Raw genomic sequence first — 25,030 nt, 5'->3', positions numbered from 1 at the left:
GAACCTGCTGTATAGCACAGGGAGCTCAGCTTGGTGCTCTGTGGTGACCTAGATAGGGTGGGATGGGGGGTGGGATGGGGGGTGGGAGGAAGGTCCAAGAGGGAAGGGATATATGTATACATACGGCTGATTCACTTCATTGTACAGCAGAAACTAACACAACATTGTAAAACAGCTATACCCCAATTCTAAAAAAATAAGGAAATAATGGCCTTAAACAAGACTCGAGACCAGTGGACTTAATAGATATATATAGAACATTCCATCCAAAAGCAACTGCATACACATTTTTTCAAGTGCACATGCAACATTCTCAAGGATAGATCACATGCTAGGCCACAAAACAAGTCTCAATAAACTTAAGAGGATGGAAATCATATCAGACACCTTTTCTGACCACAGTGCTATAAACTAGAAATCAACTATAGGAGAAAAACTGAAAAAAAAAAACAAAAAACAAAAAACACGAACACATGGAGGCTAAACAGTATGCCACTAAACAACCAATGGGTCAGTGAAGAAATCAAAAAGGAAATTTAAAAAATGAGAGAAATGAAAATGGAAAGACAATGATCCAAAATCTGTGGGACGCAGGAAAAGCAGTTCTAAGAGGGAATTTTATAGCGATATTAACCTGCCTCAGGAAACAGGAAAAATCTCAAACAATCTAAACTTACATCTAAAGGAACTAGAAAAAGAAAAACAAACAAAACCCAAAGTTAGGAGAAGGAAAGAAATAATAAAGATCAGAGCAAAGGTAAATGAAATAGAGACTAGAAAGACAATGAAAAATATCAATGATACTAAGAGCTGGTTCTCTGAAAAGATACACATAATTGATAAACCTTTAGCCAGGCTCATCAAGAAAAAAAGAGAAAGGGCCTAAATAAATAAAATCAGAAATAAAGGAAGAGAAGTTAAACTGACTTCACAGAAATACAAAGAATCATAAGAGATTTCTAAGAACAATTATATGCCAAGAAAATGGATAACCTAGAAGAAATGGAAAAATCCCTAGAAATGTACACTTTTCCAAGACTGAATCAGGAAGAAATAGAAAATATGAACAGACCAATTACCAATAATGAAATGGAATCAGTAATTTAAAACACACCTCCCAACAAATAGAGGTCCAGGACCAGATGGCTTCACAGGTGAATCCTGCCAAACGTTTAACATTTATCCGTCTCAAACTGTTCCAAGAAATTGAGGAGGAAAGAATGCTTCTGAACTTATTCTATGAGGCCAGCATCACCCTGATACCAAAACCAGACAAAGACACCACAAAAAAAAGAAAATTACAGGCCAGTATCACTGATGAACATAGATGCAAAAATCCTCAACAAAATACTAGCAAACAGAATCCAACAACACATTAAAAGGATCATACACCATGATCAAGTGGGGTTTACCCCAGGAATGCAAGGATTCTTCAATATATGCAAATCAATCAATGTGATACACAATATTAACAAATTGAAGGAGAAAAACCATATGATAATCTCAATAGATGCAGAAAAAGCTTTCAACAAAATTCAACACCTATTTATGATAAAAACTCTCCAGAAAATAAGCATAGAGGGAACCTACCTCACATAATAAAGGCCATATATGACACATCGAGAGCCAACATCATTCTCAATGGTGAAAAACTGAAACCATTTTCTCTAAGATCAGGAACAAGACAAGGTTGCCCACTCTCACCACTGTTATTCAACATAGTTTTGGAAGTTTTGGCCACAGCAATCAGAGAAGAAAAAGAAATAAAGGAATCCAAATCAGAAAAGAAGAAGTAAAACTGTCACTGTTTGCAGATGACATGATACTGTGCAGATGACATGATACTATACATAGAGAATCCTAAAGATGCTACCAGAAAACTAATAGAGCTAATCAATGAATTTGGTAAAGTAGCAGGATACAAAATTAATGCACAGATATCTCTTGCATTCGTATACACTAATGATGAAAAATCTGAAAGAGAAATTGAGGAAACATTCCCATTTACCACTGCAACAAAAAGAATAAAGTACCTAGGAATAAACCTACCTAAGGAGACAAAAGACCTGTATGCAGAAAACTATAAGACACTGATGACAGAAATTAAAGGTGATACAAACAGATGGAGAGGTATACCATGTTCTTGGATTGGAAGAATAAACATTGTGAAAATGACTATACTACCTGAAGCAATTTGCAGATTCAATGCAATCCCAATCAAACTACCAATGGCATTTTTCACAGAACTAGAAAAATGTTTTTCACAACTTGTATGGAAACACAAAAGACCCCGAATAGCCAAAGCAATCTTGAGGGGAAAAAAATGGAGCTGGAGGAATCAGACTCCCTGACTTCAAACTATACTACAAAGCTACAGTAATCAAGACAGTATGGTACTGGCACAAAAACAGAAATATAGATCAATGGAACAGGACAGAAAGCCCAGAGATAAACCCACGCACATATGGGCTTCTTATCTTTGATAAAGGAGGGAAGATTAGACAATGGAGAAAAGACAGCCTCTTCAATAAGTGGTTCTGGGAACACTGGACAGCTACATATAAAGGAATGAAATTAGAACAATTCCTAACAGCTTACACAAAAATAAGCTCAAAATGGATTAAAGAGCTAAATGTAAGGTCAGACACTATAAAACTCTTAGAGGAAAGCATAAGCAGAACACTCTTTGACATAAATCACAGCAAGATCCTTTTTGACCCACCTCCTAGAGAAATGGAAATAAAAACAAAAATAAACAAATGGGACCTAATGAAACTTAAAAGCTTTTGCACAGCAAAGGAAACCATAAACAGGACAAAAAGACAACCCTCAGAATGGGAGAAAATAGTTACAAACAAAGCAACTGACAAAGGATTAATCTCCAAAATATACATGCAGCTCATGTAGCTCAATATCAAAAACACAAACAACCCAATCGAAAAATGGGCAGAAAACCTAAATAAACATTTCTCCATAGAAGATATACAGATCGCCAACAAACATATGAAAGGATGCGCAACATCACTGATCATTAGAGAAATGCAAATCAAAACTACAATGAGATATCACCTCACGCTGGTCAGGAAGGCCATCATCAAAAAATCTACAAACAGTAAATGCTGGAGAGGGTGTGGAGAAAAGGGAACCCTCTTGCAGTGTTGGTGGGAATGTAAATTGATACAGCCAGTGTGGAGAACAGTATGGAGGTTCCTTACAAAACTAAAAACAGAAGTACCATACGACCCAGCAATCCCACTACTGGGCATATACCCTGAGAAAACCATAATTCAAAAAGAGTTATGTACCACAAGGTTCATTGCAGCCCTATTTACAATAACCAGGACATGGAAGCAACCTAAGTGTCCATCAACAGATGAATGGATATACAAGATGTGGCACATATATACAATGGAATATTACTCAGCCATAAAAAGAAACGAAATTGAGTTATTTTTAGTGAGGTTGATGGACCTAGAGACTGTCATACAGAGTGAAGTAAGTCAGAAAGATAAAAACAAATACCTTTTGCTAACAGATATATATGGAATCTAAAAAAGAAAAAAAAAGTTCTGAAGAACCTAGGGGCAGGACAGGAATAAAGACACAGGCGTAGAGAATGGACTTGAGGACACGGGGAGGGGGAAGGGTAAGCTGGGACAAAGTGAGAGAATGGCATGTACGTATATACACTACCAAATGTAAAATAGATAGCTAGTGGGAAGCAGCCACATAGCACAGGGAGATCAGCTTGGTGCTTTGTGTCCACCTGGAGAGGTGGGGTAGGGAGGGTGGGAGGGAGACCCAAGAGGGAGGAGATACGGGGATATATCCATATGCATAGCTGATCACTTTGTTATAAAGCAGAAACACACCATTGTAAAGCAATTATACTCCAATAAAGATGTTAAAAAAAAAAAAAGAGAGAGAGACGTACCACAATGTTCATTGCAGCACTATTTACAATAACCAGGACATGGAAGCACTCTAAGTGTCCATTGACAAATGAATGGATAAAGAAGATGTTGCACATATATACAGTGGAATATTACTCAGCATAAAAAGAAACGAAATTGAGTTATTTGTAGCGAGGTGGATGGACCTAGAGTTTGTCATACAGAGTGAAGTTAAGTCAGAAAGAGAAAAACAAATATCGTATGCTAACACATATATATGGAATCTAAAAAAATATATAATGGTTCTGATGAACCTAGGGGCCAGACAGGAATAAAGCCGCAAACATAGAGAATGGACTTGAGGACATGGGGAGGGGGAAGTGTAAGATGGGACAAAGTGAGAGAGTTGCCTTGACATATATACACTACCAAATGTAAAATAGATAGCTAGTGGGAAACAGCCACATAGCATAGGGAGATCATCTCAGTGCTTTGTGACCACCTAGAGGGATGGAATAGGGAGGGTGGGAGGGAGATGCAAGAGGGAGGGGATATGGGGATATATGTATACGTATAGCTGATTCATTTTGTTATACATCAGAAAGTAACACAACATTGTAAAGCAATTATTCTCCAATAAAGATGTTTAAAAAAAAATCTTCAACAAAGTGTGAGCAAACCAAATTCAACAATACATTAAAAGGATCATGTACCACGATCAAGTGGGATTTATGCCAGGATTGCAAGGATTTTTCAATATCTGTACATCAATAAATGTGATACATCACATTAATAAATTGAAGAATAAAAATTATATTATCATCTTAATAAAATGCAGAAAAAGCTTTTGACAAAATTCAACATCTATTTATGATAAAAACTGTTAACAAAGTGGGTATAGAGGGAACATACCTCAACATAGTAAAGGCCATGTATGACAAGCCCACAGCTAACATTGTACTCAACAGTGAAAACCTGAATGCTTTTCCTTTAAGATTAGGAACAACACAAGGATACTCACTCTTGCCAGTTTTATTCAAGTCCTAAACACACCAGTCAGACAAGAAAAAGAAATAAAAGGAAATCAAACTGATAAGGAAGAAGTAAATCTGTCACTGTTTGCAGATGACATTATACTATACAGTAAGTCCCCTACATACGAACCTTCAAGTTGTGAACTTTCAAAGATGCAAATGTGCGTTTGCATTTCCAGTACATAAGTTACTTCACATGTCTGGCATACACTGTCAATTGCATGCATCCTCTACAAGTAGTTGTGCTTTTGTATACTTTACAGTACTGTATAGAGTACAGTCGAACAGTATCTTTATTTCAAGCTAGATCTGCAAGAGGACAACTTCATTGAACTCCTTGCTGTACAGCATGAGGAGCTTATTAATGAAGACCTAATGGAATCGGAGGCCCAGAGGAAGGACGAAGAGAGACAAGAGGAAGAAGAAGTAACGGAAGAACTGAAGAGATTCATGACACAGGAAATAGCAAGAGGATTTTCTTTATTTGAGGAGGCACTGTTAGTTTTTGAGGCACAGGACCTGAACGTAGAACTGTACACGAAGGTTGCAGCAGCTGTTCAGAATGCAATCCAGTGCTACCGTGTCATCTATGATGAGAAAAAAAAAGCTACTACCCAGACATCACTGGATCGTTTTTTCAAGAGGGTAGATAGAATTGAATCCAGCAAGGAACCAGAACCTGTGCCATCAACTTCAGGTGTGAGTGAAATTGCAGCTGGCCCTCCATCTCCTATTGCTGAGAATTCTTCAGCTCTACCATCTCCCACCTCCTCTGTCTCCTCCAGTCAGCAGCTCTTCTTGCCTGTTCATTCAATGCCAGCTCCTGTATGCCAGCTGTTTTACTGTACTACTGTACTTTTCAAGGTACTGTACTATAATATTAAAAACATTTTCTTAATTTTTTGTGTTTTTTGTGTATTATTTGTGTGAAAAGTATTATAAACCTATTGCAGTACAGTACTATATAGCCGATTGTGCTGGTTGGGTACCTAGGCTAACTTTGTTGGACTTATGAACAAATTGGACTTATGAACACGCTTGGAATGGAACTCGTTCGTTTGTAGGGGACTTACTGTACATAGAAAATCCCAAAGTAACCACCAAAAAACTATTAGAACTAATAAATGAATTCCATAAATTTGGAGGATACAAAATTAACATACAGAAATCTGTTGTGTTACTATATACTAACAACAAACTATCAGAAAGAGAAATTAAGAAAACAACCCCATTTACAATTGCATCAAAAAGAATAAAATACCAAGGAATAAGTCTAACTAAGGAGGTAAAAAAACTGTACTCAGAAAACTATAAGACATTGATAAAAGAAATTGAAGACAACACAAACAAATGGAAAGTTATACTGTTCTCATGGATTGGAAGAATTAACATTGTTAAAATGATCATTCTGCCCAAGGTAATCTACAGATTCAATGCAATCCCTATCAAAATACCAATTACATTGTACACAGAACTAGAACAAATAATTCTAAAATTTGTATGGAATCAAAAGACCCTGAATAGCCAAAACAATCTTGAGAAAGAATGAAGCTGGAGGTATCATGCTCCCTGATTTCAAACTATATTATAAACCTATAATAATCAAAACAGTATGGTACTGGCATGGAAACAGACACAAAGATCAATGGAACAGAATAGAGATCCCAGAAATAAACCCACACTTAGATGGTCAATTAATCTATAACAAAGGAGGCAAGGATACACAATGTGAAAAAGACAGCCTCTTCAATAAATGGTGATGGGAAAATTGGACAGCTACACAAAAGAATCAAACTGTCCTACTTTCTCACACCATACACAAAAATAAACTCAAAATGGATTAAAGACTTAAATGTAAGACCTGAAACCATAAAACTCATAGAAGAAAAAACAGGCAGTATGCACTTTGGCATCGATCTTAGTAATATCTTTTGGATGAGTCTCCTCAGGCAAGGGAAACAAAAACAAAAATAAACAAATGGGATTGTATTAAACTAAAAAGTTTTTGCACAGTGAAGTATACTCTCAACAAAATGAAAAGGCAGCCTACTGAATTGGAGAAGAAGTTTGCAAAGATATATCAGATAAGGGGATAATATCCAAGATATACAAAGAACTCATACAACTCAACATCAGAAAAACAAACAAGCAGATTAAAACATGGGCAGAGGACCTGAATAGACATTTTTCCAAGGGAGACATACAGATGGCCAACAGACACATGAAAAGCTGCTCTACATCATTAATCATCAGGGAAATGCAAATTGAAACCAGAATGAAACATCACCTCACATCTGTCAAAATGACAGTAACCAAAAAGACAACAAATAAGAAGTGTCAGTGAGAAAATGGAGAAAAAGGAAACCTTGTGCACTGTTGTGGGAATGTATATTGGTGCAGCCACTATGGAAAACCCTACAGAGGTTCCTCAAAAAGTTAAAAGTGAGACTGCCATATGATTCAGCAATTTCACTTGTGGGTATTTACCCAGAGAAAACAAAAACACTAATTTGAAAATATATATACACTCCAGTGTTCATTTCAGCACTATTTACAATAGCCAAGATATGAAAGCAACCTAAGTGTCCATCGATAGATGAATGGATAAAGAAGATGTGGTTATATGTATAAATATAAAAAAAATTAAAAAATGAAATCTTGCCATTTGCAACAATATGGATGGGTCTAGAAGGTATTATGCTAAGTGAAATTACTCAGAGGAAGACAAATAGTACTTGATCTCACTTATTTGTAGAATCGAAAAAGCAAAACAAAACAAAAACAGACTCACAGATACAGAGAATAAAGTAGTGGTCGCCAGAGGGGAGAAGGGTGGGGGAATGAGTGAAATAAGTGAGGGAGATTAAGAGGTACAAACTTCTAATTATAAAATAAATAAATTATGGGGGTGTAATGTACGTCATGGGGAATATAGTTAATAATGTTGTCATAAGTTTGTATGGTGACAGACGGTAACCAGACTTATCATGGTGATATTTTTTTAATGTATAAAATTATTGAACCACTGTGTTGTACACTTGAAACTTGTTTTGGCCACACCCTGTGACATGTGGGACCTTAGTTCCCTGACCAGGGATCAAACCCACACCCCCTGCATTGGAAGGCGGAGTCTTAACCACTGGACCTCTGGGGAAGTCCCGAAACTTTTTTAAAAAGACAGACAAAAGAATAAGTAGGGCTGGGAAATGCCATTTCATCTCCGTTTGAGTTAGAAAAAATGGGAAGATATCCAATGTAGGACAGTCTTTCTCCTTTGTGGTGGGAACCTCCTGGGTTTGGTTCAGATGAAGGTAGAAATTAATTAGAGAGGTAAGGTTTAAGTGCCATCATTATAAAGAGAAGCACTCACTGGAGGCTTCCAGCAGGGAGGAACATCAGAGCTGAATGGAGACGAGCAGGTTTGGAAGTTTCAATATAACTTTAAAGACAGTTTTCAAGTCCAGCTGGGAAGAGGCTGGAATGTAAGTATGAGTATAGCGTATAACTTGGAGAAACAAAAACAGTAGAGATTAGGAAATGACAGTATGAAGCAGACCTATTTCTTTTTCATTCATGCTCCAGCAGATATCTTTCAGAGTTCAATTGTAATTGTGTGTTATGGAGGTAATGATGAGGAGTGTCTTAGGCAGCTTGGGCTGCTACAAGAAAACACCGTAGACTAGGTGCTTAAACAGGACATTTATTTCTCACAGTTCTAGAGGCTGGATAGTCCAAGAGCAAGGTGCTGATGGATTTGGTTCCTGGCAAAAATTGTCTTTTAGGCTTGCAGATGGCTGCCTTCTCCCTGTGTCCTCACATGGCAGGGTGGTGGGTGGGAGGAGCTCAAGAGAGAGTTCTGGTCTTTCTTTGTCATCTTATAAGGACACTAATCCCATCGTGTGGGTCATACTCTCGTGACTTCTTTTTTTCTTTTTTTGCGGTACGCAGGCCTCTCACTGTTGTGGCCTCTCCCGTTGCGGAGCACAGGCTCCGGACGCGCAGGCTCAGCGGCCACGGCTCACAGGCCTAGCCGCTCCACGGCATGTGGGATCTTCCCGGACCGGGGCACGAACCCGCGTCCCTTGCATCGGCAGGCGGACTCTCAACCACTGCGCCACCAGGGAAGCCCTTGTGACTTCTTTTTAAACCTTATTACTTCCCAAAGGCCTTACCTTCAGGACTGTCACATTGGGGTTAGAGCTTCAACATGTGAATTTGTGGTACAGGGGCACATTCAGTCCGTAACAAGGAGGAAGAGTTCTAGTTATCTATTGCTGTGTAACAGGTCTGCCCAAAACTTAGTGGCTTAAAACAACACAATTTTATTATATTTCAGGATTTTGTGGGTCAGGAATTTGAGCAGGGCTCACCTGGGTGATTCTTCAGCTCTGCATGGGGTTGACTGGGCTCACTCAGCTGGTAGCTGGTCTGGTCTGAGGGTGTCCAAGACATCTTTATTCATATGCCTGGTAACTCGATGGGGATGACTGGAAGGTGGGGCTTGGGGACCCCTTCCCTCTGCATGTGTTTTTGGGGCCTCTCCACATGGCCTTTCCAGCAAAGTGTTTGGACTTCTTACATGAGTTCCAAGCACAAGTAGAACCATTTACCAGATAAACTGTACAAAAAGAGTGGGTTGATAAGTTTTGGACATGTTGAGTTGGGATGACTGTGAGATGTTGAGGTAGAGAGGTTTAGAGTATAGTTGAAAGTATTGATCTGAAGCTTACTGAAAAAGTTTTAGGTCACGGATGGAGAATTTTGGAACCCATGGGGTCCTCACTACTTTAAAGCCCTGAGAAATAGATTGCAGTGCTGAGGGAGAGAGTATAAACTGAGAGGAGAATCTGAAAGCTGAAGAACATCTATATTTTAAAGGATGGTCCAGAAGGAGAAACCTGCAGTGGAGACTGACCAGGAACATACAGAACATAACAAGGTGAGAGAGACATTCTGGAAGCATGGGTAGTTACAGAATTAATGAAAAGGAATGAGCTGCAGTTTCAAATATCAAGAAGAGGGAAGATCAGAGGACATTAATGCTCAAGTGCTAAGAGCACTGACACCAGGAAGATGGGGTCAAATCCTGTCCCTGCCATTTGCTGTTTGTATGACTTTGACCTTAACCTGTGCCTCAATTTCTTTATCTGTAAAATGGGGATACTAAAAGTATCTACACCATAGGTGGTTGTTTAAATGCATTACTCCATATTATCAACATATATAACTTATCTTTTTACTATTCCATGCTTTAAACAGTTTGAAAAGATCCATGGGTCTGGCAACTAGGAGAACTTTGACTTTAGAAAAATTTGGCTGATAGTGTTGTTAAGTTTATATGACATGACAGCAGATGTTACACAGTGGTAATTTCCATTGTAACAAGCATGAAGGAATCCCATAATTTCCCTTGTGATTGCATTTTGGTATTTTACTGTACTTTAAGATGCACAGCAATAAATATATATTTTTTAACATCTTTATTGGAGTATAATTGCTTTACAATGGTGTGTTAGTTTCTGCTTTACTACAAAGTGAATCAGTTATACATACACATATGTTCCCATATCTCTTCCCTCTTGCGTCTCCCTCCCTCCCACTCTCCCTATCCCACCCCTCTAGGTGGTCACAAAGCACCTAGTTGATCTCCCTGTGCCATGCGGCTGCTTCCCACTAGCTATCCACCCTACGTTTGGTAGTGTATATATGTCCCTGCCACTCTCTCACCTCGTCACAGCTTACCCTTCCCCCTCCCTATAGCAATAAATATTTTTTACAAACTCTATTGTATTTTCAGACCACTACTAGCTTTTTCTTTAAGTGTGCATTATGGATTTCTTGGATGTAGAGCAGAGGTTGGCACACAAGGGTCAGGATGGCCCTCATCTGTTTTTGTAAATAAAGTTTTTTTGGAACACAGCTACTTCTATTCATTTCTGTGTTGTCTGTGGCTGCTTTTATGTTCCAATGGCAGAGCTGAGTAGTCCTGACAGAGACCATATGGATCACAAAGCTTAAAATAATTACAATCTGGTCCTTTATGAAAAAAAAAGGTGCTTATGCTTTCCTGTTCCCTGCAGTGTTTCTTCTCCTCGCAGTTACTTCTATTTTGCTCATCCTTAAGAACCTAGAAAGCAAAAGCAGTTATGGCTGAAGGAGTAAAAAACACCGTAACAAAGCCATGGAGGTTTTCGTACGTAGATTGACTTACGAATGGACAATCACTTTGAGTATACCTGATCTACAGATATTTTTGTTGCTGTAAATTTTATTGAAACTGGAGTGGAAACCATTGTTCCTGGGAGTGAAATAACTAGGGCCTAGGCTAACTTTATTATCCAGAACACTGTTAAGGCTGCATTCATTTCGATGGCATTCTTTTTTCCCCAGCAAAGGCTGAAGGGCCTAGAAATGGCATAAATTGGCTAGCTAATGCAGGGACTGAGTTACTCTGGGGCTTTGTCCAGGTGAGATGTGAGAATTAGGCCATCTTTTCAGGCCTATGATGGGAATTGGTCAGATTTTGGATCTGGTTACTATTGAGGGGAAAAACAATCTCCTGTTTGGGAAGGTACATTCATTCTTGTTTAAAGCCCCATTGGTTATTTAACACATTTCTTCACTCTACATATTACTTTGGTGTAGGGAACCAAGGATTTTGAGAAAGATAACAGAGGGGTGTGTAATTTATTCTGTAATCATAGGCTGGATCAATTTCAACAGAAGCCCAGCATTGAGGATAACTAAGTGTTATATTGTTTACTTTGGGGAGCTTTTTTTTTTTTCAATCTCAGCAGCTACCAAATTGAAAATCAATCTACTTAGTCATAAATCACTACCTCACACCCACCCTCTTTTTCCCCAAACAAGCCAAAATTAGAAAGTATGAAAGAAGTGCATCATTTCTGTGATGGGGTAGAGAAAAAATGATCTCTTAGGGCTAAATGCAGCAGCAAAATTAAACAGAAAGAAACATTTGTTGGCAATGTTCTCATCCTTCACTTCATAGTATGTGGAATGTGAGAGCTAAAGGAATCTTAGGGGCTTTGGAATCTGCTACTCCCAACCCACAAGATCACAGACAAGGAAATCAGGGCCTAGAGGGTTTAGGCATCTGTCTACTTTTCACCTCTTTTGTTTAGCTATCTTCTACTCTTCCTCTTTTTCTTCAAGCTACTGTCAATCAAAATATATTTGTTCTAAGAACTGGCTTGAATTGTAGTCAGGCTAGGTCGTCAATACTGAAAACATTACTAAATTGGGACCCCTTACATGGAACGTGCAAGTTACCGGGGCTCAAGCCTAAGGTGAAAGGAATAAACGTTGAATAGAAGAGTTTTAAATACCATGGAGGGCAGTTTTTAGTGGAGAGTTAGGGAGGCTGTCTTAGGTTCAGTTCCTAGGAAGCAGAACCTGAGGTAAAAATTCCAGTTTCATTAGGAAATGCTTCCAAGAGAAGATTTTAGGAGAGTGGGGGATTGGACATGGAAGAGAAGGAGGGTGTGCAAGTGTGTGATGTTGGGCAGAGTCAAGTAGACAGTAACTTAGGTTCAGGCCCACAGAGGAGCTCAGGAAGAGTGTAGGTCATGCCTTAGAGATGTCCCGGCTAAGGGAGCAGAGGTATTTATCCTCCCACATCTGTCAGTTATTAGTTAAGAGCTGACTTCCTGTGGGATTGGGGTGGGGGTAGGTGGCAAGGTTCATTCTCTAACTCGAAATGGATTCCAGTAACCTGAGAGCAGCCTTCTAAAAAAAAAGTCAGACAAAAGGGAAAAGGGGATCTGGGCTGAGGCTTCACACACCCTCCTGCAGACACCCTCCTGATACTTTCAAATCATGCTGAGGATGCATCCTCTGGTTCATCTTTCTCCCGAAGCTCAGTAAGTAGAATCAATGACTGGGTATTAGCTTCCTTAGTCTTTGCAATTTTTATGCTAAATAAGAGTTGAGGAAATGAAGGTTTCAGCCACAAATTCAGATATTTGGTTGGCAGGTTTTCCTTTCTTCCTCTCTCTGGGAATATCAGTTTGCAGCAAGGAAACAGACTTAAAAAGATATATATTCCAAGTAGCAATTGAAGGGGAAAATAGCAATGTGATAGATGTTCTAAGCCTTATATCTAATTACCAAGCACACCACATCATGGATGTTATTTTTTCATGAGCGTGTAATCCATCTGTACAGACAGTCTCAGCAGGAGTTGTTGGTGTAGCCCAGACTCAACTTCATTGCCCAAATCTTAACTCTAAAAGGAAGAATGAAAGAAGGAAGGAGAAGTATATGTTCATGTAGAGCAGAAGGCAGGTGGGGTGGGGAGGGAGAGAGGAAGAGAATGACAAATGTGGGCTCACTACCATGGCACCAAGGAGTCTCAGTGAATGCGAGGAAGATGGGAGCAGCTGGTGTTTATTGAGCCTTCACTATGATCCAAGCTCTGTTCTAAGGGCTTCTAAATGAATTAACCCATTTAAACCTCACGATGATGCTGTGAGGAAACAGAGGAACTTGATGGAGGTCATACCACTCACTAGTAAGTGGCAGAGCTGGCATCTGAATCCAGGCCTGGCTGGCTCCTGAGTCAGATGGCACTGTCAACCCTGGGTGCTTGACTGGCTTTGGCATCTGCCTGTTTTATATGAAATTCTTCCTCTTGAGTCTAAATTACATGAAATCCACATTTATTCTCTGGATAGAGCTTAGGTTATTCTTTTCAATTGATTTTTAAATATTTATGTAATGCATGAATACATGTAAAAATTTAAGTTAAAATATCACAGATAAAATGGAAGTCATGGTTTTCTTTGACCAACACCACTAAACTCCTGTTGTCTCCCTGTTACCCACCTCACTGGATCAATTTAGTATCATTTTAGATGTTTGAAAATACATTTAGATGCTTGTTATGTATTCTTTGAAAATATATGGTAGTGTTTTGTACTTTTCACTTTTTAAAAGAAAACACATTAAGGGACTTCCCTGGTGGTCCGGTGGGTAAGTCACTGTGCTGCCAATGCAGGGGGCCCAGGTTCGATCCCTGGTCAGGGAACTAGATCCCGCATGAATGCTGCAGCTCAGAGTCCACATGCCGCAAGAAGCCTGCATGCCACAACTATGAAGTCCGCATGCCACAGCTAAGTCCCAGCACAGCCAAAATAAATAAATAAATAAATTTTAAAAAAATAAATAAAACAATAAGATGCTATTAAAAAAAAAGACACATTAATTGTACGATACCATAGTTCAGAGGTTCTCAAACTTTCTTGGTTCTTTCAGTATCTTAGTAATTATTTCATGGTGCCCTAGGTCAAAAGGATATTTAACAGTTCCATCTAATAAGAGTTAGATCCAAACAACTTAGTGTTTATGTCCTAACATAGCCATTATGGCCTTAGTAGCCATTTAAAACATTACACACATGAAAATAGTATTTTCAGTTTATTCTTAACCGTAATTACTTACTCACAGGCAGTATGTGCTTATTGGACACTCCATGGCTCTCAAATCCTGGGATCAGATCAGATCTACCACACTCATTGCCTGTTCCACACCTATTTTTGCACGGTACTCGTTTTTAATCACAGCAAAAACTGGAAACCCAACTTTGCAAAACAAATGACATCAAAAGAATTATAGTATGTTCTAATATGGGAACTGTGGACCTCCTTGAGCTCATAGTTTGCACGGTGTCCAGCAGATGTCTAGTATGGCTGTACTTCCCTGGGATGCTTCAGTGCACAATTAGGGAGCTAACTCTGGCCACAGTTATAAATTTTGCATTTCACTTTTTTCATCCCAAACTGTGCCTTAGGAATTCAACCATGTTACATATAAAGATCTACCTCCTATAAAACACTGCTGCAGAATTACCCAGAATTTATTTACCCATTTTCCTGATTATGGCCATTAATGTTATTTCTACTATTTTGTAATTTTATATAATATTGCAGTGAAAATCCTTGTTCGTTCCTCTTTGTTCACATGGCCAAATTAGAGAATAAAGGAATTGCTAGGCCATAGGCCAGTCAGGTTTTTAAATTTTAGTACATACTAATAAATTGAGCTCTTTGAAGAAATGATTTTCTGTAATCCCTTGAAACATGATTACTGCTGGCTTATTTTTCTTAGGACTCTATACCCTATGACTATCCCATTGGGGAAGAATAGCTGTCTTGGAAATGTACATAGTGAGTGATTATATTGTAGACAAAGGTAATTGAGAGGCAAGGGCAGAATATGAATAGGCTGAGAGGAAGAGGAAGGTTGGAGCCGATCAGAAACTGCAGGGTGTATTTTGTAGGACAATGAGAAGGCCAGTTCACTTAAAATAAATAATTTATGTAGAGCACAGATGGCAAATACCTTGCCGGCATGCCTTAAATGTTTCCTCCCCCTCGGTGGGAGACATACTCAATCCATTATGGCACAGCAGACGTAACCAATCCATCACCGCACTCATTCTCCCTAAGCCTTCACACAGTCTTGGGAGTTTTCCTCACAGCTCTGGGAGATTACCACCAACTAACTAGTGTGGGCACACAAAATGAAACTTACCTGTCATTCCTGGAGGCAGTGAGAAGGTGGGGAGGTAGGTTGAAGTTAGGCAGAGAAGGGCTAAAGAGTTTAAAGAATGCCAAACAAGGAGAATTTGGAAAACTTATTTATATTTCAGACTTTATTAGCAAAATGACTGGTGATCCTCCTTTGTGAAACAGTAGCAATAGTTATTGATCTCAGGCTGCTGTTATTTGTTTTCATGCCTTAGTTCTAAATTATCCTATTTATTTATTTCTAGAAAAGTAATTTAATCACCAGAGGCCCCTCTTATTATTCTCTTCCATGTGTCCCATATATTGAAAGACGTGGTCTACCAATTAAACTGTACTTGTTGAGTAACAACAACAGCATCAGCAAACAAGCATTCGTTGAGTATTTTTCACGTGCCAGGCACTGTTTAAGCAACCTTACATTTATTAACTTTTTATTAACTTTTAAAATCGTCACAACAACCTTACAAGGTAGGTACTATTACTATTCCCACTTTATAGTTGTGAAATTGAGACAGAAATTAAACATTCTGCACAAGGTTATATAGCTAGTAAGTGGTATACTCAATATGCCTTTCTCACTGTTCAATTTTAACTGTGTAAAGTCCAAGCATAATTTCTGATTAGAAGAAGATAACCAAAAGTACAATGGTACCAAGGGCCAAGAGGATGGGGGGAATGGGAGTTATTGTTTAATAGGTATAGAGTTTAAATATTACAAGATGAAAAGAGTTCTGGAGATGGATGGTGGTGATGGTAGCACACCGTTATGAATGTATTTAATATCACTGAACTATACACTTAAAAATGGTTAGAATGGTGAATTTTATGTTATGTATATTTTACCACAATAAAAAAATCAGGGGAAAAAGGAGATAATCAGGGTTCCCAACATGAGTTGGTATAATTTTGGCCAGAAGCAAAGAAATTTGCTATATTAGTTTGTTTGTGCGACATGTCAAGGGTAAATGCCTGGTTTCCTGGCAGATTCTTCATTTAGAAGAGTTAGATTTATTTTAAATAGCTAAAAGACCCCCATTCTTGTTTAAAGACTGCAAAGATCTGAAACCCAAGATTGGAAACTACTGATTGGACACTCAATTCTCCAGCTCCTGGGGAGGTAGTGAGTGTTCAGCGAGGAGAGTAATACATTTTAGAGTGAACTGATCTGTTGGGAGGCCACGTGCCTGAGGTTAAGGGCCTGTGTTCTGGAATCCCACTGAATGCTAACCTCACCATTTCTTCCCTTTGCCATTTCCTTGGCAAGTTCTTTAACATCCTGAGCCCCAGAATTCTCGTCTGTAAATAGGGTGGTAGTGATAGCTCATGGAAACTCTTGAAAAGTCTGGCACTTAGTGAGCACTCAACAGTGCTAGCTCCTATTAAACTTTATGGCTATGCATTTACATCAGACAATAGGGATAATACAGAACCTTGAGGCTTACTGGATGCCACAAATGAGATAGAGTGAGGTGTAAGTGCTCAACTGGTGGTAAGTTTCCTCCTCTTCTTTCGTCTCCAGTAATCAGCAGGGAGTGGGTGCCCCATAAGTGAGGGGTCCCTGACATCTGGATGGATACCCATTGGCACCCCTCTTATCATCTTTATAAACTTCTGGTGTATAAAGTGATGCTTCCTGACGTTCCTTAAGCAGCTTCAGGGGCATCATGTTTAGTGATATCAGAGGCTGCCCTGATCTCGGCATGTCAAAGTGACCTTCACTCATGGTGTGGAGAGAGCTAGGCACTGGGGCCAGCATTGTGTCTGCTTCAGATACCTGTCAGTAACACGATTCTGAGCTATTCAGGACTTTGGGCTTCTTTGTTTTGTGTTGGAGCTGATTTTTCTTCTTGATGACCTCAGGCCTCTGAAATAAGATATTTAAAATAATTTGTTCCTCCCTACTGTGAAGGAAGAATTGCCTCTGTGTGTGACAGAGCTAATGCTGGCTTGGCCCACTGTTAACCTGAAAGGATGCTGCTGGACTGTGACTCTTAGAGGTCATGGATGTCAAAGTCTTTAGCCATCTGTGGTTTGCCCAGAGCAGTGGAGCTCAAAGAATCACCTAGGAGCCAACTAGAGCCACTGGAACATCCAATTTAAGTGCATGTTTTCTCCCTTGTCCTTCTCTCCTAGCAACTGTATGACTCAAATACTACTTAGAAAGTATTAATTCTCTGTAATTTATACCCTTGCCTGTGGTATTATTATTCCCAATTGTTCATGTTGATCTTTAGAGGGTGGAACCCTGAGGAATATCTATGGGGGAACTGAGGCTGTACTTTGGAAAAAGAATATCTTTATTAAATTCGTTTTAGTTATTAAGTATGCATCACATGGTCCAGCCATTTGACCCACAATCTCTCTCTTTTTTTCTCCCCAGCACTGGCTTGAACCTAACAAGTCCATCTTCAAGCAAATGAAATGTAAGTGTCAATCTGTGCATTCACTTTTGCTATGAAATGTCCAAAGATAGACTCTACTTCTTTACAAAGTTTCTCCTGCCAGGGAAGAAATGGATGGAGTTGAAGATCTGGGGGTTGGGGGCTTCTACCTCCCAGGGAGAGCTGTGTAACTTCTCTCTTATTTGTTGGCCTCGGTCCTCTCTGCAGTCACTATTCCTAGAGCTGCCTGTGTCTCTCATCCTCCCCACCATCTTACCCTCGTATTTCATATTCGAACAGGGGTATTGGTGCCTGGTTCCCTTTGATTGTTGGGGTTGCTAGTAAATGGTTCAGGGTGGGAGGTCAGTCTTGGGGGGGCAATGAGAGAGGCAGGTGTATTTTGAAACTATGATCTTGCTGCTAACTTTACTGAAGATTGTAGTATTCTTTTCCATCCCTCAACCTCCCCAATATATTTTTCTGGGTAATTGTTTTCAACCTCTGGTGTTCTGAACTGCCTTTTTCCCCCCCATGAGCTCTTGGAAGAGTCGGCTAGGGAAACATCTCTCTAGAATATAGAATCTGGTCATGCATCTGGGGCATTGTGAGGAGGGTGTTGACTGATGGTCCTGGGTGGCATGACGTTTTGTCCTAGTCACCCATGCCAGGCTGTAGTCAACCTGTTTTTATTTATGGTTTAGAGGAGAGCTTCTGAAATGCACCTCAGAAATTCATTGCCTGCCCTAAAATCCATTTATCCCTTCATGTCAACGTTCCCAGGGCTCTGAAATATAGGCGATAAATCAGTTTCTCATCAGAGATCAGGTTAGCGCATATTATGTCACTTGTCATCATTCAAGGGATTCTTTTCTTTTTCAAATATGAAGAAATTATTCGGGGTAAGGTTTTTAAGTGGGAGAAGGAAGAAACTGAACATGGATGGCAAACTAGTAACCAACATACCTATTCCTTAACTCTTTTCTTTTTCCCTCCCTCCCTCTCCCTTTTTCTTTCTTTGTCCTCCCTCATACCTCTCTCTGTCTGCCCCTTCCCATTCTTCACCCATCTCTCTCCCATCTCTCAAGAGCAAACTGGGCAGTGCAGGACACACAGCCAGCCAGGTTGTTCAGGCTAACACCCAGGGCTGCTGTGCTGGAAATGGCGATGGGTGTCGCAGAGGGAGGGCAGGAAAGATGTGTGAGATGCAAACAGGGGCAGCAGTGCACATGCAAAGTTCAGAGAGGTCAGGCTCTTGGGGTGAAGCTGGAATAGAGTTGGGACAAACATCCCAGAAGAAGTAGCAGAACAGAATTATCAGGAAGCTTTGTATAGAATGATATGCAGGATAATGAGAATGAACTAACTTGTCTGCCAAAAAAAATAGCTCATGCCTGGCTTTTATCCCTTAACTACAAAGTTTTGATATTTTTGTTAATATATTTTAAAATATTTAGATAATTTTCCAGTACCCTTATTTATAGTAAATAGTTCTTTGACTTTTGTTCTTAAATGTCATGAAATATTTTCCTTAGTACACACATTTTTGAAATATAACTTGTCTCTAAAGTAAGATGTATTTCAACACTTAATAGAAGAGAAAATTTTAAATTTGTGAAGAATTTTCTGCTTAAGAGCTTTGTGTCTACACATATTAAATCTGAACAACCAACTCAAGATATATAATGTTTTGGGAAATGTGGTTTCAAAATTGATGTGTGACTATTGGCCAGTTTCAATCTAATGACAAATAGAATCTGAATCTGGAAAAAAGAATTGTGTAAAATTCAATTTCTGAACCAGACACGGTGACTCACTGATTCTAGGAAGCAGCAAGGGTCCTACCTGTCACTTAGTCCTCTGTTGTATTGTTAAGAACATTAGTGATCAAAAAATTATGTAATTTTTCTCAAGATCACAAACCTCGTTTTGTTGTTGTTCTTGATGTCTTTTAGTATCAAGAATTTCTTGTGTTCTTGTGCATATGTCCCGGAAATATTCACTACAATGTAAATTAGAAAAAATTTAAGCTAGGGCTTATAGACTGTTAACCCAGAAAAACTGGGTCCAACCCTTGGGACTCATCCATGAGTTTATCAACAGGATCTGGTTGCAGAACCCCAGGCAGCTTCCTCTTTGGTTGTGGGTATGCTGTTTATATTCTGACTGCCTTTGAGTGGGCAGTGAGACCGTAATTCCTTGGAGGAAGAGTTTCCTCCATTCCCATCTCACTCACCAGTGATGACCAACTTTCAGGTCCTTTGCCCTGACCCCATTAAGATCCCTCTGACTATGGACATTCCCAGGGTTGGCAGAAGGGCAGCTATCCTGATTAATAAACTTTGTACAAAGCCATTATTATGTCTTACTAACATTTTTGAAAATAGTTTTTTAATAGTATCATGTTTGTGGTTTTTCTAGCAGTTCAGAAAAGTTTAAACTATTTCCTTTCTCCTCCTGCTTATATCTCCATGCTTACTCCAAAGAGATAACTATTGTTAACAGTATTTTATATATCCTTCTGGGAATTTTTATGTATGTATAAGCTCCCCCAACATATATAAGGCCTTTCCTAGACAAAAATGAGATCAGTCGCTATATGTTATTCTTCACCTTGTTATTTTTCTTAATAATTTTAGAGACTTTTTTTCGAAATCAGTGATTGATGATTAGCCTCATTTTAAAAATGGTTTTCTGGTAGTTAATTGTATGCATCTATGTAATTTACTTATTAATGGACATCCACATTGTTTATAGTCTCTTCCTATTACAAATTATGCTGTCATAAACATGCTTATATGTATATTCTTGATCTTGTACATCTGTCCTAGAAATTCCTAGAAGTTGAGTTGTTGGATCAAAAAGTATACACATTTTATATTTCCTTAGAGATAAATATCCATCCAAAGATCTTACAGTAATTTACTCCACTAATGTTACATGAGAGACCTTGTTTCCCCCAAATCTTGTTGACGATAGGTATATCAAACTTGTTTTTATGATGATCTCATGTTTATTAAGGAAGAGAAATATGTAATTGAAAAACTAATTAACTGGGCAGTTATTAACTATCAATTTTAAAACTGAGAAACTTCTTAAACCAGTCTTATTTCTCCTCTGACCGTAGGAGTTACTTTCAATTTTATTTTTTAAATGAACATATGGTAAAATTGACTTTATTTTGTTCTACAGCGCTATGAATTTTTAGCACACAGAGAGATTTGTGTCCGCCACAGTCAGGATACAGAACACATCACTCTAAAAACCTGTCTTGTGCTGACCCTGTGTCGTCACACCCACCTCCCCTAACAACTAACAACCACTGATCTGTTCTCTGTCAATATAGTTTGTATCTTTTGAGAGTGTCATATAAATTGAGCCATACAGCTTGTAATCTTTTGAAACTGGTTTATTTCACTCAGCATTAATAACTCTGAGATTCATCCAAGTTCTTATGTTTCAATACATGATACAGAAAATTAATGAGAATAGTTGGTCTTTGAAAAGGTCAAAAAAAGTTGATAAACCTCTAGCAAGACTGATGAAGAAAAAGACAAAAGACACAAACTACCAATATAGGAGCAAAAGAGGATATGTCACTACAGACCCCAAAGAACAATTCTAGGTATGAAGTTCGACAGCTTAGATGAAATGGACCAATTCCAAAAAAAAACCACAAATTACCAAAACTCACCCAATAAGAAATACATAACGTGAGTAGTTTTACAATTATTTAAGATACGAGGTTTAAAATCTTCCAGAAAGGAAATCTTCCACCTACTTGCTGCCATTGCTGTTGCTGCCAGAACCCCTTTTCTTGTTCTTCAGGCCTTGACTAGGAGCTTCTAATCCTGTGCTGAGGGGACACAAAGGGGAAAATGTGGTGAACTCAACACTGGTTCACTGATTCTTTGAATGCTTGTCTTTGTTTCCAATCTGCCTGCTACTGTTTACTTTCCAGAGAACTTAAATGGCTGCTGCACATATTCTGTCCAGGTTTTATAGCTGCATTCAAGGCGAGAGACCGGGTGGGGTGCAATTAGTCCATCCTGCCCGGAACTGAAACTTAAAGTCAACTTTTAATAATTCCTTGTCTACTGGGTAAAAATGCAGATAGGCTACATAATTTACTTGGGAAACATTGAGGGAATATCTTTCTCATTTCCGTGTTCCATCACTGTATATCCCTAAGTACAAATGTGGACTGAGCTGGTGATTTGTTTTTCTTTCAAAAGTACTCAGGTAATAGACTGCCTGCAAACAAAGTGTCAAATGAAATGCATATATTTTTTTAAACATCTTTTGTGGAGTATAATTGCTTTACAATGGTGTGTTAGTTTCTGCTTTATAACAAGGTGAATCAGCTATACATATACTTATATCCCCATATCTCCTCCCTCTTTCATCTCCCTCCCACCCTCCCTACCTCACCCCTCTAGGTGGTCACAAAGCACTGAGCTGATCTCCCTGTGCTATGCTGCTGCTTCCCACTAGCTATCTATTTTACATTTGGTAGTGTATATATGTCCATGCCACTCTCTCACTTCGTCCCAGCTTACCCGTCCCCGTGTCCTCAAGTCCATTCTCTACGTCTGCGTCTTTATTCCTGTCCTGCCCCTAGGTTCTTCAGAACCTATTTTGTGTGTGTTAGCATATGGTATTTGTTTTTCTGACTTACTTCGCTCTGTATGACAGACTCTGGGTCCATCCACCTCACTACAAATAACTCAATTTCGTTTCTTTTTATGGCTGAGTAATATTCCATTGTATATGTGTGCCACATCTTCTTTATCCATTCATCTTTCAATGGGCACTTTGGTTGCTTCCATGTCCTGGCTATTGTAAATAGAGCTGCAATGATGAAGTGCATATTTTGAATGTTTGGTTTTCAGAGTCCTAGCTTTCTGTGCAGGAATGTTGCTATGTAATACATACTGACTCTTCTCACTTCAAACCTATAGCTTTTTTAGCCTTGTCCCCATGACCGTGGAATGTAACCCAATGTGTATACACGCAGAGACACACATCAAGAGGACAAAAATTACATGTCCTATAGGATCCATATAACCACACAAATTATACTAGCATGTAAAGGTTTTAAAAAGTTATACACTATGATTCAGAGGTATGGAAATGTAGCATTATTTCCCCATGACTGAATTCCACTTGCTGTGAGCCCCTATCTCCTCTGGGGTGAAAAGTTAATCTTGCCACTTCAGGGTAATTCAGCATCTGTCTGTTTAGTATTTGATCTCTTTCAGCAAATTACTCAGTGACTTCATAACTTAAACATAGTCACTTGAAAGTGCATACCCTATGTTGGAGTATTTCTTTTCCTCCTTCCCCAAAATGGCATCATGAGGCAGGGGAAGCTTACTTACCATCCACCATGGCCACGAGGGTGACATCTCTCTCATGCACAATTCTGAGTCTTGAAGGACTCATGTGTCTCATGTGATTTGGCCTCTGGTTGCTGGCATCTTTCCCTACTGCACCCTCTCTGGATGTAATTGGTCCCACTTGGCCTTTGTGTGCTGGCATGTGCTGCTAAGACTTGTGGCTCCTGCCATGGTCTTGACCTTCAAGGCTATAAACTCTGCCCTCTTGTGGTCCCCACTCCATCCATGTCTCTTTCACTGGTTGCATCTCAGCACTTCTGTATTCACCACTGGGACAGGAAGAAACTGCTTAGCCTCTTCCATGCCATGCTTCAGCCTCAGGGAGACTCAGTACACTATCTAGAGGCTCACCCTCTGCTTGAACACACCGTGCTGCCATTTCTTCAGTGTGCTCCAAAGTTCCAAACAGAACACTTCCCCTAAACTCTGGGGTTTCCTTGTCTTGCCTCCATACCTCACTCTGTTCAGCCAAGCCTAGTGTGCTGAGGGGTGCTGAATTCCTTCTCATAGCTCCAGAAAGCATCTTAGCCTTGGTTATATCCTCTCTGGATCTCTCCAAGCTCTCCACCTGCCACCCCTTCCCCACAACTAATATGGCTTTTGCCCTTGGATATAAGATTAATGTCCTAATGCAATAGCTTTTTTTTTTTTTTCCCCCGGTACGCGGGCCTCTCACTGCTGTGGCCTCTCCCATTGCGGAACACAGGCTCCGGACGCGCAGGCCCAGCGGCCATGGCTCACGGGCCCAGGCATTCCGCGGCATGTGGGATCCTCCCGGACCGGGGCACAAACCCGTGTCCCCTGCATCAGCAGGCGGACTCTCAACCACTGTGCCACCAGGGAAGCCCCAATAGCTTTTTTATACACAAGCTACTGCTGTTTCTCAAATGTAATGAAAAAGAAGTGCTATTATTTACAATAGCACTAACAAGTAAAAACATAAATTTCTTATAAATAAATGGGCAAGATCTATATAAATAAAACTATGAAATTTTACTGTGGAGTTACTGTAGAGTAGATAAACAGCTCAATAAATGGAGACTTCTCATGTTTCTGGTTAATATAAATGAAATCAATTTGTCACAAATTAATATAGACATTCAATAATGTTTCAAATCACAATTTCAGTGAGATTCTCTATGGCATTTAACAAGCCGATTCTAAGGCTCATTTGCAAAATAAAATGCTCAAAAGTAGCCAATAAATATGCAAAAAAGAACAATGAACAATGATGAGGTTTTTGTTCTATTAGCAAATCAAGGCCTATGAGCTACAGTAATTACAAAAGGCCTCATGATAGACTCACATAGTAATTAAGATAAAGTCAGGAGTAGGAAAAGAATCAGTAGAACAGAAAGAACAATCCCACTATTTATGGAAATATGGGTTATAAGAAAGATTGCATTTCATATTAGAGACAGAAAGATTCAAGGTATAATTTTGGGGTTGCCTTTTCACGGGAAAAAAAGACTAAAGCCATACTTCACATCATACTTCACATCATGGGATTAATAACAAATGAATTCAAAAGCCCAATATGTTTAACAACTTATAGAAGTTTAGATAAAAATTTAGGAGTATTTATTTTTATTTTTCAGTAGTACGTTTATTTTTTGGCCTTGTTAGAGGATTATACAATAAGAAAGAGATTTGCTATTAATCTGTTAAAATAGAGAAGGATAATTTTTTTTTTTAAACATCTTTATTGGAGTATAACTGTTTTACAATAGTGTGTTAGTTTCTCCTTTACAACAAAGTGAATCAGTTATACATATACAT

At 39.1% G+C, this 25,030-nt stretch overlaps 1 protein-coding gene across 1 annotated transcript in view; it reads left to right on the top strand.

Annotated features, from left to right (window-relative positions):
• LOC102973958 (FERM domain-containing protein 3) overlaps nucleotides 1-25,030 on the top strand; it is a 272,509-nt gene that overhangs the window by 172,781 nt on the left and 74,698 nt on the right. The window contains exon 3 of the mRNA XM_028494083.2: nucleotides 17,855-17,897. Coding sequence (XP_028349884.1) covers nucleotides 17,855-17,897 — 43 coding nt within the window. The remainder of the gene's footprint in view (nucleotides 1-17,854; nucleotides 17,898-25,030) is intronic.

This window comes from Physeter macrocephalus, chromosome 9 (genome assembly GCF_002837175.3).
Source record: "Physeter macrocephalus isolate SW-GA chromosome 9, ASM283717v5, whole genome shotgun sequence".
Lineage (NCBI taxonomy): Eukaryota > Metazoa > Chordata > Mammalia > Artiodactyla > Physeteridae > Physeter > Physeter macrocephalus.
This window is presented reverse-complemented; position numbering and strand designations above follow the sequence as displayed.